This window comes from Rhinoraja longicauda, chromosome 24 (assembly GCF_053455715.1).
Source record: "Rhinoraja longicauda isolate Sanriku21f chromosome 24, sRhiLon1.1, whole genome shotgun sequence".
Taxonomy (NCBI): Eukaryota; Metazoa; Chordata; class Chondrichthyes; order Rajiformes; family Arhynchobatidae; genus Rhinoraja; species Rhinoraja longicauda.
The window spans coordinates 3,225,283-3,240,962 of NC_135976.1; the positions used below are offsets into that span (position 1 = coordinate 3,225,283).

Genomic DNA, 15,680 nt, shown 5'->3' on the forward strand with positions numbered 1-15,680 from the left:
TGCTGGTACAAATCAAAGGTATTTATTCACAAAATGCTGGAGTAACTCAGCAGGTCAGGCAGCATCTCGGGAGAGAAGGAATGGGTGACGTTTCAGGTCGAGACCCGAAACGTCACCCATTCCTTCTCTCCCAAGATGCTGCCTGACCTGCTGAGTTACTCCAGCATTTTGTGAATAAATACCTTCGAGACTATGTTGTGTTGCTTGTATTTAGTTAGTTGGACTTGGGTTGAAGGGATTGAAGTTCGGTAGGCGCTAGGACCCAGCGGTGTGCCGAGTGCGGCGTCTGTGGACTTGCCGAATCCGCAGCGCCTGCACATGGACTCGGCGCCGGGACAGAGCAGCAGCGACAGTGGCAGCTTCAGCACCACGGGCAGCACCACGGACAGCGCCCGCCCGCATCCTCGCAGCGCCACGGTCAGCACCACGTTCAGCACCACGGTCAGCGGCAGCTTCAGCACCACTGTCAGCACCACGGTCAGCGCCACGGTCAGCACCACGGTCAGCGGCAGCTTCAGCACCACGTTCAGCACCACGGACAGCGCCCGCCCGCCCGCATCCTCGCAACGCCAGCTGCTCGGCTCAGCCCCAGCACATCCAACCCACCTTCTCTTCACACCATTGCATTAACTGCAACGCCAAAGGAAGGAGGAGAGGTGGAGCGAGACGAAATGTTTACAGAAATGCTGATTGCATTACTCTGAGGGTGAAACCCAGTGAAATCCAGATGTACCATCGACTGCAAAAGATAAACGCCTCGTGTTGAAGCACCGGTTCAACATAGCTAAAATAGTTGGTTATTTACAATAACCGAGAAGTGGATCTATGAGAAATTGCTGGATCCGACTGCAAGTGGATTAAAAGGTAGAGTATATTCATGTGGGGTTTAAGCGTGCACTGTGAATAGTGGCTAATTATATATCTAAATAAAGAAATGACCTGTACTATAAATAAACTTCAGTCCACCATCACCCTCCCCTATTTTCATCTCATCAAACCCTGTGTTGAAGTTTAGTGCATGTGTGGAGAAATGTTCATTCGTTTATGATTTTTTTTTTGGCCTTCTGACTATATTATATAATGGTTGAAATATATTTGTGTGTGTGTGTGTGTGTGTGTGTGTGTGTGTGTGTGTGTGTGTGTGTGTGTGCATGAACGAGGGAGAGAGAGTGCATGCTCCTTAAGACTTCAGTTGCTGTCTTCCAACGGAGTAGGTAAGGACTCTTAATGTCAGAAGCTGCAGGAGCGAGCATCTTTGGCCTGGGGTGTTGAATGTCTGCTGTCTTTTATTGTTAATGATGATTGAGCCATGCCTTCCGTGCTTTAGGTTAATGCTCAAAGGCACTTTGACCTAGTTCTCACACCCCAACCTCCAACCCCCAGATGTGAAGGCCCACACATGTCTGAGTTGGGAATTGCTAACTCTGTTCTTTTCGGCTGGACACCAGGCTCATGATGAGCACGTATCATGATGAGCATGTATAAAAAAAAATCCAAAGCACTTCAGATTAGTGTAAATTGAATACAATTTGAAACAAAGGTGTAATTAGCACCTGTGACAAAAAGCGTAAGCAAAAGGATTTGATTTGAGGATATTCTGAGCGGAAGAAAGGTTTTAGAGAAGGCCTGGGCAAGCAGATTCTTTTACAAAGTTACAGCTACAATTTAAACATTAATATTTCCATCACTCAGAAAAGCTCGGAATGGGCAATAAATGTTGGCCTTGTCAGTGCCGCCCACATCCTGAGAATGAATAAATTAAAAAAAACATTCTTAGCAAGAAGCAGATGGGGGTGATCTAAATCACCACAGCAACCAAATAATTTTTTTCTTCGTGCAGCAAAACCATGACAGTAATCTGTTTTCATTTATAAGATAATATTTTTTGAAATTATGAGTTGTGCTTCATTCAGTTTGGGGTCAAACTGTTGTACCCAAAACAGCTCTCGGCATTGTTGGAACAAATCAGTGCAGCCCACATCATTGACACAGGACTAATGACAGACTGAAAATCTATCAAGAAACGGTACGATATCAAATTGCAGTTGAAGGGGATTGTTACTCTGGGGAATTGCTATCCTCTAAAATGCAGCCTGCAATTTGAAAGTCCGCACGCATTTTGAGAATCAATTCCTTTTTTGACCTGTTATAAATTAGTGGGCTGGATGTTCACCTTTGGTCAGAAAAGTACTTTGTCATTAGAAAGAAGTATCTAAGTTAATGCTTGTCCTACACCCACATATTTTGTGCCTCTGTTTTCTACATCATTTCTCTCTGTTGTCCTCTCTATTCTCACCAAGTCCATTCTTCAGGTTTTTACAACTCTGTGCCAAATGCCCAATTTCATGGTGAGTTGAGATAGGAAATGGAAATATAAAACTCAGTGTGCTGGGGATCCGATGCCCTTTTCAATTTCTATAAACAAATTGTCCGATGTCAAGAATTTCCATTTAAATATCTTGCGTGAGGAATCAACTTTAGTTGGGTCACAATTCACGTTTTGTGTGCAGTTCTAGTCGCCCCATTGCAGGAAGGTTTACACGAGGAGGCAGAAGAGGTTTACCAGAATGCTGCCTGTATTAGATTGTATTAGGACGGTGTGGACAAACTGTGATGTTGTTTGATTCAGGAAGTCTATACTTTTTGTCTGCATTGCATGAATTTGAAGATGTGGATTTGAAAGGCCGTTTGCTATTGTAGCCAGATAATCAGGCTGGTGTCACTTGTGTTTCACTTGCTCAAAGAATCACCAGTTTGCTCGACTGAGGCTTCTCACTCACATTCCTTTGCCATATCATTGACCCCCATGATTTCAAACTCTGAAATTCCCTCTGTAACCATTTCTTCGCCTTCTACGTTTGGATGGAACTTAAAATCTCGCCATACCAAAACTGTTTTCAAATCTCCATTAATCTATATTTTGTATGATTCACTTGGGGATGGTTAACTATTTTAAAAGAGCCATATAAATCCAAATGGGTAGTGATTCCAAATAGTGGGAACACAGGTTGCTCAGATTGTAGAATATGGAATTTTGATGAACAGAAGGACACTGATCAGAAGCTCACTAAACAATATTTCTTCCATTGTGATAAGAAGGACCTTGAGTGAATAGTATCTACCCCTCAACAGAGTGAGAATTCAAATCCACTTCAACCACTTGAGCATTGTGTAGTCTGGTGTTCGGATAATGAATAGTAAAGGCGTGCTAGTGATGTACCACTGGAGGTAAAGGAAAAGTATCTGCAGATGCTGCTCTACCTACCACTGGAGGTGACATTTCAATTGAGGATTGGAGTTAGATAACTCTTCAACTTGAAATAAAATCATGAATTATCGGTATAGCATGATCATCACAATCTACAGTGCAGTGTTGGTCTTCAGGTGAGGTAAAAGATCCAATTGCACAATTTCAGAGAACAAGGGTTATCCCAGTTGCCCTGGCCAAATATTATCCATTAACAAGCATTGCTAAAATTAATTAACTTGTCATTAATAGTTTGCTGTTTGTTGAAGCTTACTGTAGGCGAATTGGTTTCAACATTTCCTGCTTTACAGCAGGGATAACGTTTCAAAAATAATTATTTTTTTTGTCTGTGGAGCACATCAGAGCTTTATGAAAGGCAAGTGAATAGGTTGTTCTCTCTTTGAATGATGGAATAAGTGCAGGCTTGTCACGGTAACGGAAGGTCAATCAAAAAGATAGGAGAATAAGGAACGTGGTTGTGAAGGTCGCAGCTGCCAAGTAATCTGAAAGGAAGCTGGTCATACAATTGACAATGGAAAAGATGAAGAATAAAGAGGAAAGACAGCAGATTGGATTAATATATAGATAAATACAGAATACAAACAGACCATTCAGGTTAACTGGTTGTTATCATTATTTCTGCTATAGCCAGGACTTCTGGCGCCCATCTTCATCTCAATCTATGATTATCCTTTATTCCTTTCCTCCAATGTGCATATCTTCCATTTCTGAAATCCATCCCTGTTTTTTAGCGATGTAATCAAATGAGATAGAAAAGGAGGGTGGGTTTCTAAATGTAAGTCTGCAAGTTGGCCAGGGCATAGAGGTCACTATGGGGACACGTGTGACTGCAGATGCTGGAATCCTGAGCAAAAATCAAACTGCTGGAGGAGCTCAGTGGGTCAGGCAGAATCTGTGGAGGGAAATGAGCAGATACCTCAAGTCGGAACCCTGACCCACAGAATTCCTCCAGCAGTTTGTTTGTTTGTTGCTCATATGTCACTAGTTCAGCTTGAACTGCAATAATATCACCTATCGAGAACACTGCTGTTTGGAAAGAGAGCGTGGTCATGAAGGAATCTTAAGAAATGGAAATAAATGATCATTTCAAATGTGGACGGCACAGTGGTGCAGCGGTAGAGTTGCTGCCTTACACCGCCAGAGACCCGGGTTCGATCCTGACTACGGGTGCTGTCTGTATGGAGTATGTACGTTCTCCCTGTTACTGCATGGGTTTCCTCCGGGTGCTCTGGTCTCCTCCCACATTCCAAAGACGTGCAGATTTATAGGTAACTAGGCTTCTGTAAATTGTCCCTAGTGTATGGGAGAGGAATAGTGTAGGGGTCAACGAGCTGGTCAACAAGGATTCTGTGAGCCGAAGCGCTTGTTTTCATGGTGCATCTCTAAAGTAAAAAATAACCTAATCATTTCACAATGAGAAAATTGACTTCTGCAGATTTATAATTGTCACTGAAAATAAGGATTATCTTTAGGCCTTTAACCATTATTCAGCACACTGCCCCAAGCTGGTAATTTACAGGCCCAACAGTAGAACTACTGACACTCATGTTGGAGAAGAACTTGAAGCAGCCAGAACATAGCTTATTGATCCAAATGTAGATTAGATAGCTTGTGGATCTCAAACAGATAGTAGTAAATGGATAGTCTCGACCCGAAACGTCACCCATTCTTTCTCTCCAGAGATGCTGCCTGCCCAACTGAGTTACTCCAGCTTTTTGTGTCTATCTAATAGTAAATAGATACTCTGCTGACAGCCAACAGGTCACACCAATGATGCACAAGTCATGTCTGAAAAGCATGGATTGGCATGGGGTTACGCTGCTAAATTCAGATGGTGTAAATTCTTATTTATGATAGAGAGTTCTGTCTTCTGGCAAAGCATCATTAGACTGGGCACAACCATTGCGGTGAGAAGAGAAAAGATAGGAGTTAAAAGCGTAGAACACAGCATAAGATATTCATACATTTCTCTTCTGAGATATCTGCTCCTTTTTATCAGCCAGTCTCAAGACAGTGAGACTGCCCGATAAAAATGTAAGTTGGGTGAATACTCAAAGAGCTTTTTGAAAGGAGTTTTATTGTGTGATTTGGTCCGTCTTTAACCTGGCACCAAACTCACTGGAAGTGGCTGAAACTGCTGCGATAATATTACGTTTGACACATTCATCATTGACAGCAGATTTTGTTTCTCAACACTGGTGACATTTCAATAATAACAGTTCACAGTTATACGAGCTGTTATAGCAATCAATTAGTCTCCTTACCTTTCCCTAACAAAATGGCAAACCTATTCTAAGAATAACTAAAGCCAAATTAGAAGTGTGTGCTAGTATGCATATATGTGGTTTTGTGTGCGCACGCAAGTATATGTTGTGCAAGGTCCTTTCATGATGTTTGTTAAGCACTTTGCTGAGAAACAACCCCAGTTGCATATTTCTGTCAGTATCCTCAGACCTTTTGTTTACTTGAGTCACCTGTTTTACTGTGAACTGCACAGCATTCCTGTGAAAAGGAAATGTGATAGATTGGCTCAGTCGCTGGCACTTACCTCTGATCAGAGTTAAAATATCCCCACACTTCAGAATAATCTACAGCAACATTCTTTTCCATAATTATCAGTTTTAAAATAATGTTGAAACGGATAAGAGTGGTCCATAAGTTAAAGTCCTAAATTGGGGCAAGGCCAGTTTTGAATTTTTAAATGGTTGCCAGGGCTCAGGTCTAGCATGTTCCTGTTGAAATGAAGGACAAAGCTCACAAACAAAAAGTAGGGAACCCTGGATGACAAGAGACCTTGAAACTCTTGTCAAGAAAAAGCTGGAGGCGTATGTCAGCTGAGATCAAGTGAATTCCATGAAGAGTTTAGGCGGTATAGGAGTACATTTAAGAGTGAAATGAGGATGGCAAAAAAACGGGCCATGAAATAGCTTTGGCATATAAGGTAAAGGAAAATCTAAAGAAATTCTACAAATACATTAAGAGCCAAAGTGAGAGTAACTAAAGAGAGAATTGGGCCCCTTAATGATCAACAATGTCATCTATGTGTGGAATATTGATGGCCTGAAGAGAACTCACATTATAGCATTATACAAGAGAAGGTGCTGGAGGTCTTAAAATGCATAAAAGTGGATAGATCGCAGGGGCCTGGGACATTATGAAGCTAGGGAAGACATTTAAAGGTCCTTGCAGAGATACTTGTACCATTGACAGCCACACATGAGGTGCACTTGTGCCTTTATTTAGGAAAGGCTGCAAGGAAAAGCCAGGGAATAACAGAGCCCAACACCAGTGGTGGGGAAGTTATTGGAGGGGATTCTGAGGGAAATGATCTTCATGCATTTGGAAAGGCAATAACTGATTAGGAATTGTCTGCATGGTTTTGTGTGCGGGAAGTCATGTCTCACGAATTTAATTTAATTTTTTGAAGAGATGATCAAGTAGAGTGCAGTTAATAGTTGGCTGCATGGACTTTGGCAAGGTCTTTGGCAAGGTCGTTGGCAAGCTCTTTGGCATGGTAGGCTGATCTGCAAGGCTAGATCACCTGGCATCCAGGGCGAGCTAACCAATTGGATGCAAAGCTGGATTGAATGAAGCAGAAAGGGTAATGGTACAGGTTTGCTTTTCATACCAGATGCCTATTACATTGTGGTGCTCTTAGGATCAGTGCTCGGTCCACTGTTTTTGTTATATATATTAATTATTTGGATGAGAATGTTGGTATATGGTTAATAAAGTATGCCAATGACACTAAAATTGGTGGTATAGTGGAAAGTGTACGGAGTTTATACATTCACCCTATGACCACATGGGTTTCTCCCGTTGCTCCGCTTTCCTCCAACATTCTAAAAGACGTGCAGGTTTGTAGGTCAATTGGCTTCTGTAAAGACCCAAGTGTGTAGGGTGGAACTAGTGTATGGGGTAATCATTGGTCGGCACGGGCTTGGTGAGCTGAAGGCCTTGATTCCACACTGTATTTCTAAAGTAAACTACTTTATTCCGATGCAGAACACTGAGAAATCTACCCAAGCAAATATTTATAGATAAGAAGGTTGCCACAAAATGCTGGAGTAACTCAGCGGGTCAGGTAGCATCTCGGGAGAGAAGGAATGGGTGACATTTTAGGTCGAGACTCTTCTTAAGGCTGATGTCAGGGGAAGGGGCGGGACAAAGGAAGGATGTAGTCAGAGTCAGGAAGACTAGTGGAAGAACTGGGAAGGGGGAGGGGATGGAGAGGGAAAGCAGGGACTATCTGAAGTTAGAGAAGTCAACGTTCATACCGCTGGGGTGTCAACAACCCAAGCGAAATATGAGGTGCTGTTCCTCCAATTTGCACTGGGCCTCCCTCTGACAATGGAGGAGGACCAGGACAGAAAGGTCAGTCTGAAGAAGGGTCTCGACCCATTCCTTCTCTCCCGAAATGCTGCCTGACCCGCTGAGTTACTCCAGCATTTTGTGTTTACCTTCGATTTTAACCAGCATCTGCAGTTTTTTTCCTACACATTTATAGATAAGAGTTGTTAAACCCTATAAAAATGTGTTGGTACACCTTGAAATACCTTTGCTTCTCTATTGATGTAAGTGTTCAAAACTGGATCAGGAGCATGTCACCACAGTGCTGGTCGGCTGGTAGAGCTGCTGCCTGTGTTGAGGTTGCAGGTTCACCCTGTCACTGTGTGACTGCTCTTTTGCCCCTAGTGTGTAGAGAGCGGATGCGTAAGTGGGTCCACATAAAACTAGTTTGAATGGGTGATCGATGGTCAACATGAACTTTGGTGGGCTGAAGGGCCTATGTCTATGCTGTGTCTCTAAACTAAACTAAACCTAAATGTCATGCAAAATGATTTTCCCTCTACATATCAGAGTTCAATGTGAATCAGTTAACCAGTGAAAAAAAAAATCACTCCTCTTTATTTTGTTTCTAATTCAGTTCAAACAAGGAATTTTTGAAGAACCCACTCAGCCTTTGACTCTTGAGTCAAAAGAGGCTTCCAGGCTGTGTGATGGCGAGTGAGAGATAATGTTACTAGTCTGGTAACTGGAATCATTTTTTAAAATATATTAAAGTCAAGAGAGGGTATCTGTAAAAAATAACTATCAAACTTCCTCACTGTTGTAAGAACATAACTAGATTCTTTATGCAAAGAAACCTATAAGAGACACAACTGGCATCCTGGTGCCATTGCAACAACCTGGAGCTCAATGCCCTGAAGACAGTGGAACTAATTGTAGACTTTCGAAGAGCTCCCCCTCCCCTCCCCCCACTCACCATCAACAACACCACAGTCACATCTGTAGTTCCTTGGAACCATCATCTCCAGGGACCTTAAATGGGGGGCCACCATCGACTCCACAGTCAAAAAGGCCCAACAGAGGATGTGCTTCCTGCGGCAACTGAGGAAACACAATCTGCCACAGGCAATGATGGTCCAATTCTGTACTGCTATCATTGAGTCCGTCCTCACCTTCTCCATCATGGTCTGGTTTGGCTCAGCCACCAAGCACGACATCTGGAGGCTGCAACGGATCGTTCGATCAGCTGAGAAGGTTGTTGGCTGCAACCTTTCCCCCATTGACAAACTGTACACTGCAAGGGCCAGGAGGCGAGCGGGCAAGATCATCTCTGACCCCTCTCACCCTGGCCACAAACTCTTTGAAGCACTTCCCTCTGGAAGGCTACTCCGGACTGTCAAAGCAGCCACAGCCAGACATAAAAACAGCTTTTTTCCACGAGTGATAGTTCTGCTCAATAACCAAAGTCTGTAGTCTCTTTTTTGCTCTGGTTTATTTTCACCCACATGTTTAGACCGTAATGTTGTATCCTTATTGTTTTGATGTGGTTATGCTTTATTCTTAATTGTTAACTGTATGTTTGTGTTGTCATTTGTGAGCGGAGCACCAAGGCACATTCCTTGTATATGCACATACTTGGCCGATAAAATTATTCATTCATTCATTATTCTTTTGCCCGGTCTGATCTAAATGTCGATTCTGAGCCACCCTCCAAAGTGGCCAAAGAAAGACACGCCTTATTGTCCAAGAGAAAGGTCCTTGGCAACCAGGGCAAAAAATGCTAAACTTCCCACATGAATACATAATACTTCTCCCAATTTTTGTAATTGGATAAAATCTCCTCCATGCATCAAGCAATATTAACTCAGTTATAAATAGATTTGAAGTGAGATTTTCTGGTGGGAGCTGAGGATAATGTTTAGATTTGCATCAGCATGAATCTGCACAAAAGGGACAAACCAGTTCTTTTTTGATCAGAGTTACACTGATGCTAATTAAATTCAAAGAAATGAGTCCCTTTGATGTATTGATAAAAGACGCACAGAGCTGGAAAACTAGAATGCCATTGTAGCTATTCTTTCAGAAAGGTTTTTTTTTAACAATTCTAGCATTTTTGTTATTGGGAAAGCTATTTTAGAGGCTTATAGTCCACAATGGAAAATGTCAACAAGTTTGAAAAGACTTGGAGATTGTTATGAATAATGATTCCATTTTATTTTCTTTCTTTTTGAGCACCATTTCCTTCCTTTGAAAAGTTTATGTTAAGGGCTGCACGGTGGTGCAGCAGTAGAGTTGCTGCCTTACAGCACTTGCAGCTCCGGAGACCCGGGTCCGATCCTGAGTACGGGTGCTGTCTGTACGGAGTTTGTACGTTCTCCCCGTGGGTTTTCTCTGTGATCTTCGGTTTCCTCCCACATTCCAAAGATGTAGAGGTTTGTAGATTGAATGGGTTGGTACACATGTAAATTGTCCCTAGTGTTAGTAGGATGGTGTTATTGTGAGAGGATCGCTGGTCGGCGCGGACTCGGTGGGCCGAAGGGCCTGTTTCCGCACTGTATCTCTAAGCTAAACTAAACTAAGAGGAAATTAGACTAGAAATAGCAAGGTCAGCATTTATTTCCCTTCCCTAATCTTTCTTGCGAAGGTAATAATGAATTGCCTCCTTGATCTGCCACGACCCTTGTGATGGTGATCCTCGCAGAGTGCTAATCATGGTTCAAGCATTTTGATCCAGTGACGAAGAAGTATCTGCAATATATTTCTAAGTTAGAAGGATATACAGCACCTACATCTGTGCGAACTTAATTATTTTTACATTTTTAACTATACAGATTCCGTGGATGCAAATGGTGTGAAACCAATGTCTACATGGTGATATAAGCAAGAAGATTAAGGGGTTGGATTGGAGAGGCCATATTACATCTTTTCAAGTCGTGACTCATGGATAATAAAAACTAGCGCACATCATAATCTGGAGGTAATTAAGCCACTTCGAAACTAGCTCAACAGACATGTGGCAGTTGCCTAATGGGTTGAGGTTTGATGGCTAGCCAAGGCTTCCATGGTTAGAAAGAAACAGAGTCTGCCAACCATCAAGCACACTACTACCCCCAAGGAGAATGGATGATGGACTAGGAAGAACGGCTTTGGGATTTCCATCCTTCCATCGCTTTGCCTATCCATGGCTGCCCCAGTTTCTGTGGAATGGGAATGGAACACTTCCACTCTGGAACGAAAGCAAAGAATTTCTCCTACGTCAATGTTCTTCAATAAAAGTCTGGTGTCCACAGACAGGGATCTCGTTTCACAATCTATTGGTCTCTTCTTGATGCTACTAGTTGACTTAGTTGGGATCATTGGAAATGCTGCCGTGATGCTTGTAATTATCAAGACTCCATTATTCAAACAATTTGTCTTTGTTTTCCATTTATGTTTCGTGGACCTGACAGCTGTCTTAATCCTAATGCCCTTAGGGATGGTATCCAGCTCTGCTCTTTTTGACAGCATAGAGTTTAGTGACACCTTGTGCCAGATATATCTGTTCCTAAGCATGTTATTCATTAGTGCGTCTATATTATCTATCCTGGCCATTAATGTCGAACGATACTACTATATCGTACATCCGATGAGATATCAAGTAAGGATGACACTAAAGCTGGTGATGTCTGTCATTATATGCGTATGGATAAAAGCCATCTTAATGTCAATCATTTCAATTTTGGGCTGGAATTCCCAAGGTCGCGTGAACAATCAGTGTTCCTTGCAATGGGATGGAGAGACGTACAGAAAGGTCTTCATATCTTTCTTCGGCCTGTTTTATTTTTTGTTCCCGGTCTTAATTATTTTGATCGTCTACTGCAACATGTTCAAGGTGGCCAGGGTGGCAGCAATGCAGCACAGACCTTTACCCACATGGATGGACACGCCGCGGCAGAGGTCAGAGTCACTCAGCAGTAGGTCCACCATGGTCACCAGCTCCGGACCACCAAGAGGATCCCCACAAAGGACATTTGGTGGGGGAAAGGCAGCCGTCATCCTCATCCTGGTTGGGAGCCAGTTTGTGTTTTGCTGGCTGCCATTTTTTGCTTTCCACTTGCATTCTGCTATGACTCCAAATTCAATCAGGCCGAACCTCTGGGAAACAGTCGTTACTTGGGTCGGATATACCTCCTTTAGTATTAATCCCTTCTTTTACGGATGCCTCAATCGGCAGATCCGAGGGGAACTAAGCAAACGCCTCACCTGTTTCTTTAAACAGACGATGGAAGAGGATCTCCGGTTACCTAGCCGAGAAGGGTCTATTGAGGAGAATTTCATGCAATTTCTGCAGAGGACAGCTGGCAACACAGAAACCAGGTCCAGCTACGATGCTTCCAGTCCAAAGATAGACCAGTCAGTCCTGGGTTTCAGGATACCTGGTCAGATTGCGGAAGAAACATCAGAATTCCTTGAACAGCACATAGCTACTGACTTTACCATGTCCAACAGCTGTATTAGAATGAGCAGGTCACCGAAACACGATGCTTATATATGCGAGTAAAGTTAACCAAATCGTTTAAAGTAAAATAGTTAAACCTCTCATAATTGTTTCCAGAAATAATCTGAACCAATGGGAAGCCATGTATTTTACTGTCTATGTTTTGATATTCTTTGTCTTATTTGATTGAGATTTCAAGTTTAATTTTAATTACTAAACCTTGCCAACAGGGATGAAAAAAAACTATCACATTGAATAGGTTTTCTATAATATGCCTCAGACTCATTGTAAAAATATGTTGATACAAGAAAATGCAAATGCTGGTTTACAAAATAAGACACAAAGTGCTGGAGTAACTCAGCGGGTGAGGCAGCAACCCTGGAGAACATTGATAGGTGACGTTTCGGGTCAGGACCCTTCTCCAGACACCAGTAGTTTTCCTCATTCTCTGCAGATTTTGAGATTGATTTTGCATTAGGTTGTCTGCTGATAATGTACTCTCTCCCTCAGTGAAGCGAAGGGGACAATTTCAGACTTGTATTTGTTGGAGAACAGAGTTAGTGCATCTGACAACAACTTGCATTGTTACAAAGCCTTTAATGTCATAAAACACCCCTGAGCACTTTGCAGTTTTTTTAAACAAACAAGCCACATTGGCATCAAGCCACGTGGAGTTGTTGAAATAGGTGACAAAAGCTTGGCCGAAAAGGCAGGTTCTAAGGAGCATCTTGAAGGAGGCGAGAAAGGGAAGTTAAAGAGAGGAATTGCAACCCTCAGAGCAAATGATGGCATGGTGACTCGTGTTAATGTCCGTGACGCATAGAAGCCCCACGTTGGAGAATTGCAGATGTTGCAAAGGGTTGCAGAAGGTTAAAGGACAAAGAACAGGCAGGGCATGGCACCATTTGATTGAAAGATTAAGAATGTTAAAATAGAGGCATTCTCAGAATGGGAGAGATTGTAGGTCAGTCAGCATCTGGGTGAGTAGCAGGACAGGCAGAGTTAGTTATGTGTGTTTTCAAGTTTGTAATGGGTGAAATATGAAAAGCTGGAATGAATGCTCTTTTTGCATTCACTCTTCCCCTTATATTCCAATTTGCAACAAACTTGAAAGGAATATCCATGCTCCTTTCAGAGTGCAACACCCGTTACTTGTGTCAAACTCTTTTGGAAACTACTCCTTAAGTTGAAAATTCTGGCTAAAAGACAGAGGTCCACTGTTTGATGTGCTGCAAGAGGATTTGTAAAGGGTCCAAGATAAAACAAAGAACAAATGGTTAAGTGATTTCAAGTTTTTTTGGAGTCCCCTATTTGCAGCAGAAGAACTGAAGAAATCCGCTGATCCGCTGAACTGAAAATGAAATAGTCAGAGCAAGACATACACCACATTGTGAGTCTCAGAAATTGGATTCCAATCATCTGCTTGAAGTTCATGGTTGCTCACCCTGAGGTTTAGAAATTAAGGTTTAATCCTGTTTGAAGTAATCCAGAATAAGATGATGTTGTTACTTATTCTGAAATAATAGACCATGATGATACAACGTTATGGTGTTGTTTTCTTATTGCTGCCAATATTTAATAAGAGCTTTGTATGAAAGTGAACTTTCTCTGAAATATCAATGACAATAATGAGCAATGAATAGTTTTCATTCATTTTTGCGTCTCTGGGTAAGAGAGACGCAAAATTAATGGATAGTGTTCTTCATGAAAACATTCAGCAGCTCTTGATGACTTCCTGTTGTTGTTTGTGTGACAGCTGTACTTTCCAGCACGTGACATCACCTACCAGATCCTTATGCCAAGGTCCAGAAAATCAACAACTCCATCTCCCCAGTGCCATTTTCTCCAACTGAGGTGAAAAACAACCTTTCCCAGCTGAATCAGCTGATCTCAGGGGTACAGCATTAAAATAGCTACAGTTTCTTAAAGTGGCCCCGGATAAGAGAGACGCAAAATTAGCCAGGGTATTTGGTCCAAAGTCATATTCGATATCCACCAGCACCATCTCCGATTATTCCACCACCTGCAGCCACCACAAACACCCCACCCCACCCCTACCAGCTCCTGCCACCCACCCTCCCAGCTCCTGCCACCCCACCCCACCCACCCAGCTCCTGCCAGCCCACCCCACCCTCCCAGCTCCTGCCACCCCACCCCACCCACCCAGCTCCTGCCAGCCCACCCCACCATCCCAGCTCCTGCCACCCCACCCCACAACAACCTCCCAGCTCCTGCCACCCCACCCCACCCACCCAGCTCCTGCCATCCCACCCCAACCTCCCAACTCCTGCCACCCCACCCCACCCACCCAGCTCCTGCCATCCCACCCCACCCTCCCAACTCCTGCCACCCACCCCACCCCAACCTCCCAGCTCCTGCCACCCACCCCACCCCTACCAGCTCCTCCCACCCCACCCCACCCCACCCTCCCAGCTCCTGCCACCCACTCCACCCTCCCAGCTCCTGCCACCCCACCCCACCCCACCCCACCCCACCCTCCCAGCTCCTGCCACCCACTCCACCCTCCCAGCTCCTGCCACTCCACCCCACCCCTACCAGCTCCTGCCTCCTATCTATGTGTGTTCACCAGGGGAGGACAGGATAGGTTCGATTGTGCAGCCCTCCTGCCACTTTTCAGTTAGCTGACTGCATCTAGGATTCCACATTCGTCATACAATTGCAAACAGTGTGTTCTGTTACTGAACATTAGGTCATTGAGCAATATTGCACATATTTCTGGGTGCCTCATGGACATTTGTGATAACCTGCCTCAAGTGAATGGATGTCAGATCTCAGATTTTGTGTTAATTTATTGTCATATACACGAGGGTGCAATGAAATTCCTTGTCCACATGAAGCGTACAAAGTAAACAGTATACGTAGACCAAGGGTAGCTACAACAATGAGTGTAAAATCAGCAGAAGGGTTCAAGATCATAGTGCACTATTACAATATGGAGGATCCCTATACCCCCATTCTAAAGAAAACACATTCAGGAACTATCATGTGACCTGCCCCCTGAGAGCACTCACCCACTTCCTCCACGTCATGATGTGTTCGTTCATTCAGTGTGCTCATTCCCCTGTAACTCGGCAAATCTTGCTTGTATTGTAAAATGTACAAGATGCAGGCCCCTCGTCCCATCTCGACCCATGCCAGCCAAGATGCCCCATGTAAACTAGTCCAATTTGTCCACATTTGGTGCATATCCCTCTAAACCTTTCCAATATATGTATCTGTCCAAGTGTCTTTTAAGTACTGTTACAATACCTACTTCAACTACCTCCGCCAGAAGCTTGTTCCATATACCCACCACCCTTTTAAGAACTAGATACAAAAAATTACACCTCATGCACTTCATGCAGAAAATTGTGAAAACGTGCCACTTATCAGGGAACACTGCCTGAAGAATGATTGGGTGAGCTTCAGTGCAGCAGGAAACCTTGACAATGTTATTTCCATCAAATTTGTAACTGACCATCTCACTCTTTATTTAACTTCCACAAACAGCGTTCAGGTGAACTACCGTGCTACTTAAATGTCAAACAAACGATAATGGTGGGGAAATTTGTAGGCTCAACATTCATTTCATCATCATCATATATATACAACCGGAAACAGGCCTTTTCGGCCCTCCAAGTCCGT

General features: G+C 43.3%; 1 protein-coding gene across 1 annotated transcript; it reads left to right on the forward strand.

The window, feature by feature from the left end:
* Positions 1-342: 342 nt before the first annotated feature.
* gpr61 (G protein-coupled receptor 61) lies at positions 343-13,945 on the forward strand. Its single transcript, XM_078420296.1, has 2 exons — positions 343-864; positions 10,390-13,945. The coding sequence occupies exon 2, from the start codon at positions 10,740-10,742 to the stop codon at positions 12,096-12,098; it is 1,359 nt and encodes a 452-aa protein (XP_078276422.1). The 5' UTR covers positions 343-864; positions 10,390-10,739; the 3' UTR covers positions 12,099-13,945.
* Positions 13,946-15,680: the final 1,735 nt, after the last annotated feature.

Bases quoted from the DNA above. Each gene is read 5' to 3' on its own strand.
- gpr61 (XM_078420296.1), top strand. From the start codon at position 10,740: ATGGCTGCCCCAGTTTCTGTGGAATGGGAATGGAACACTTCCACTCTG.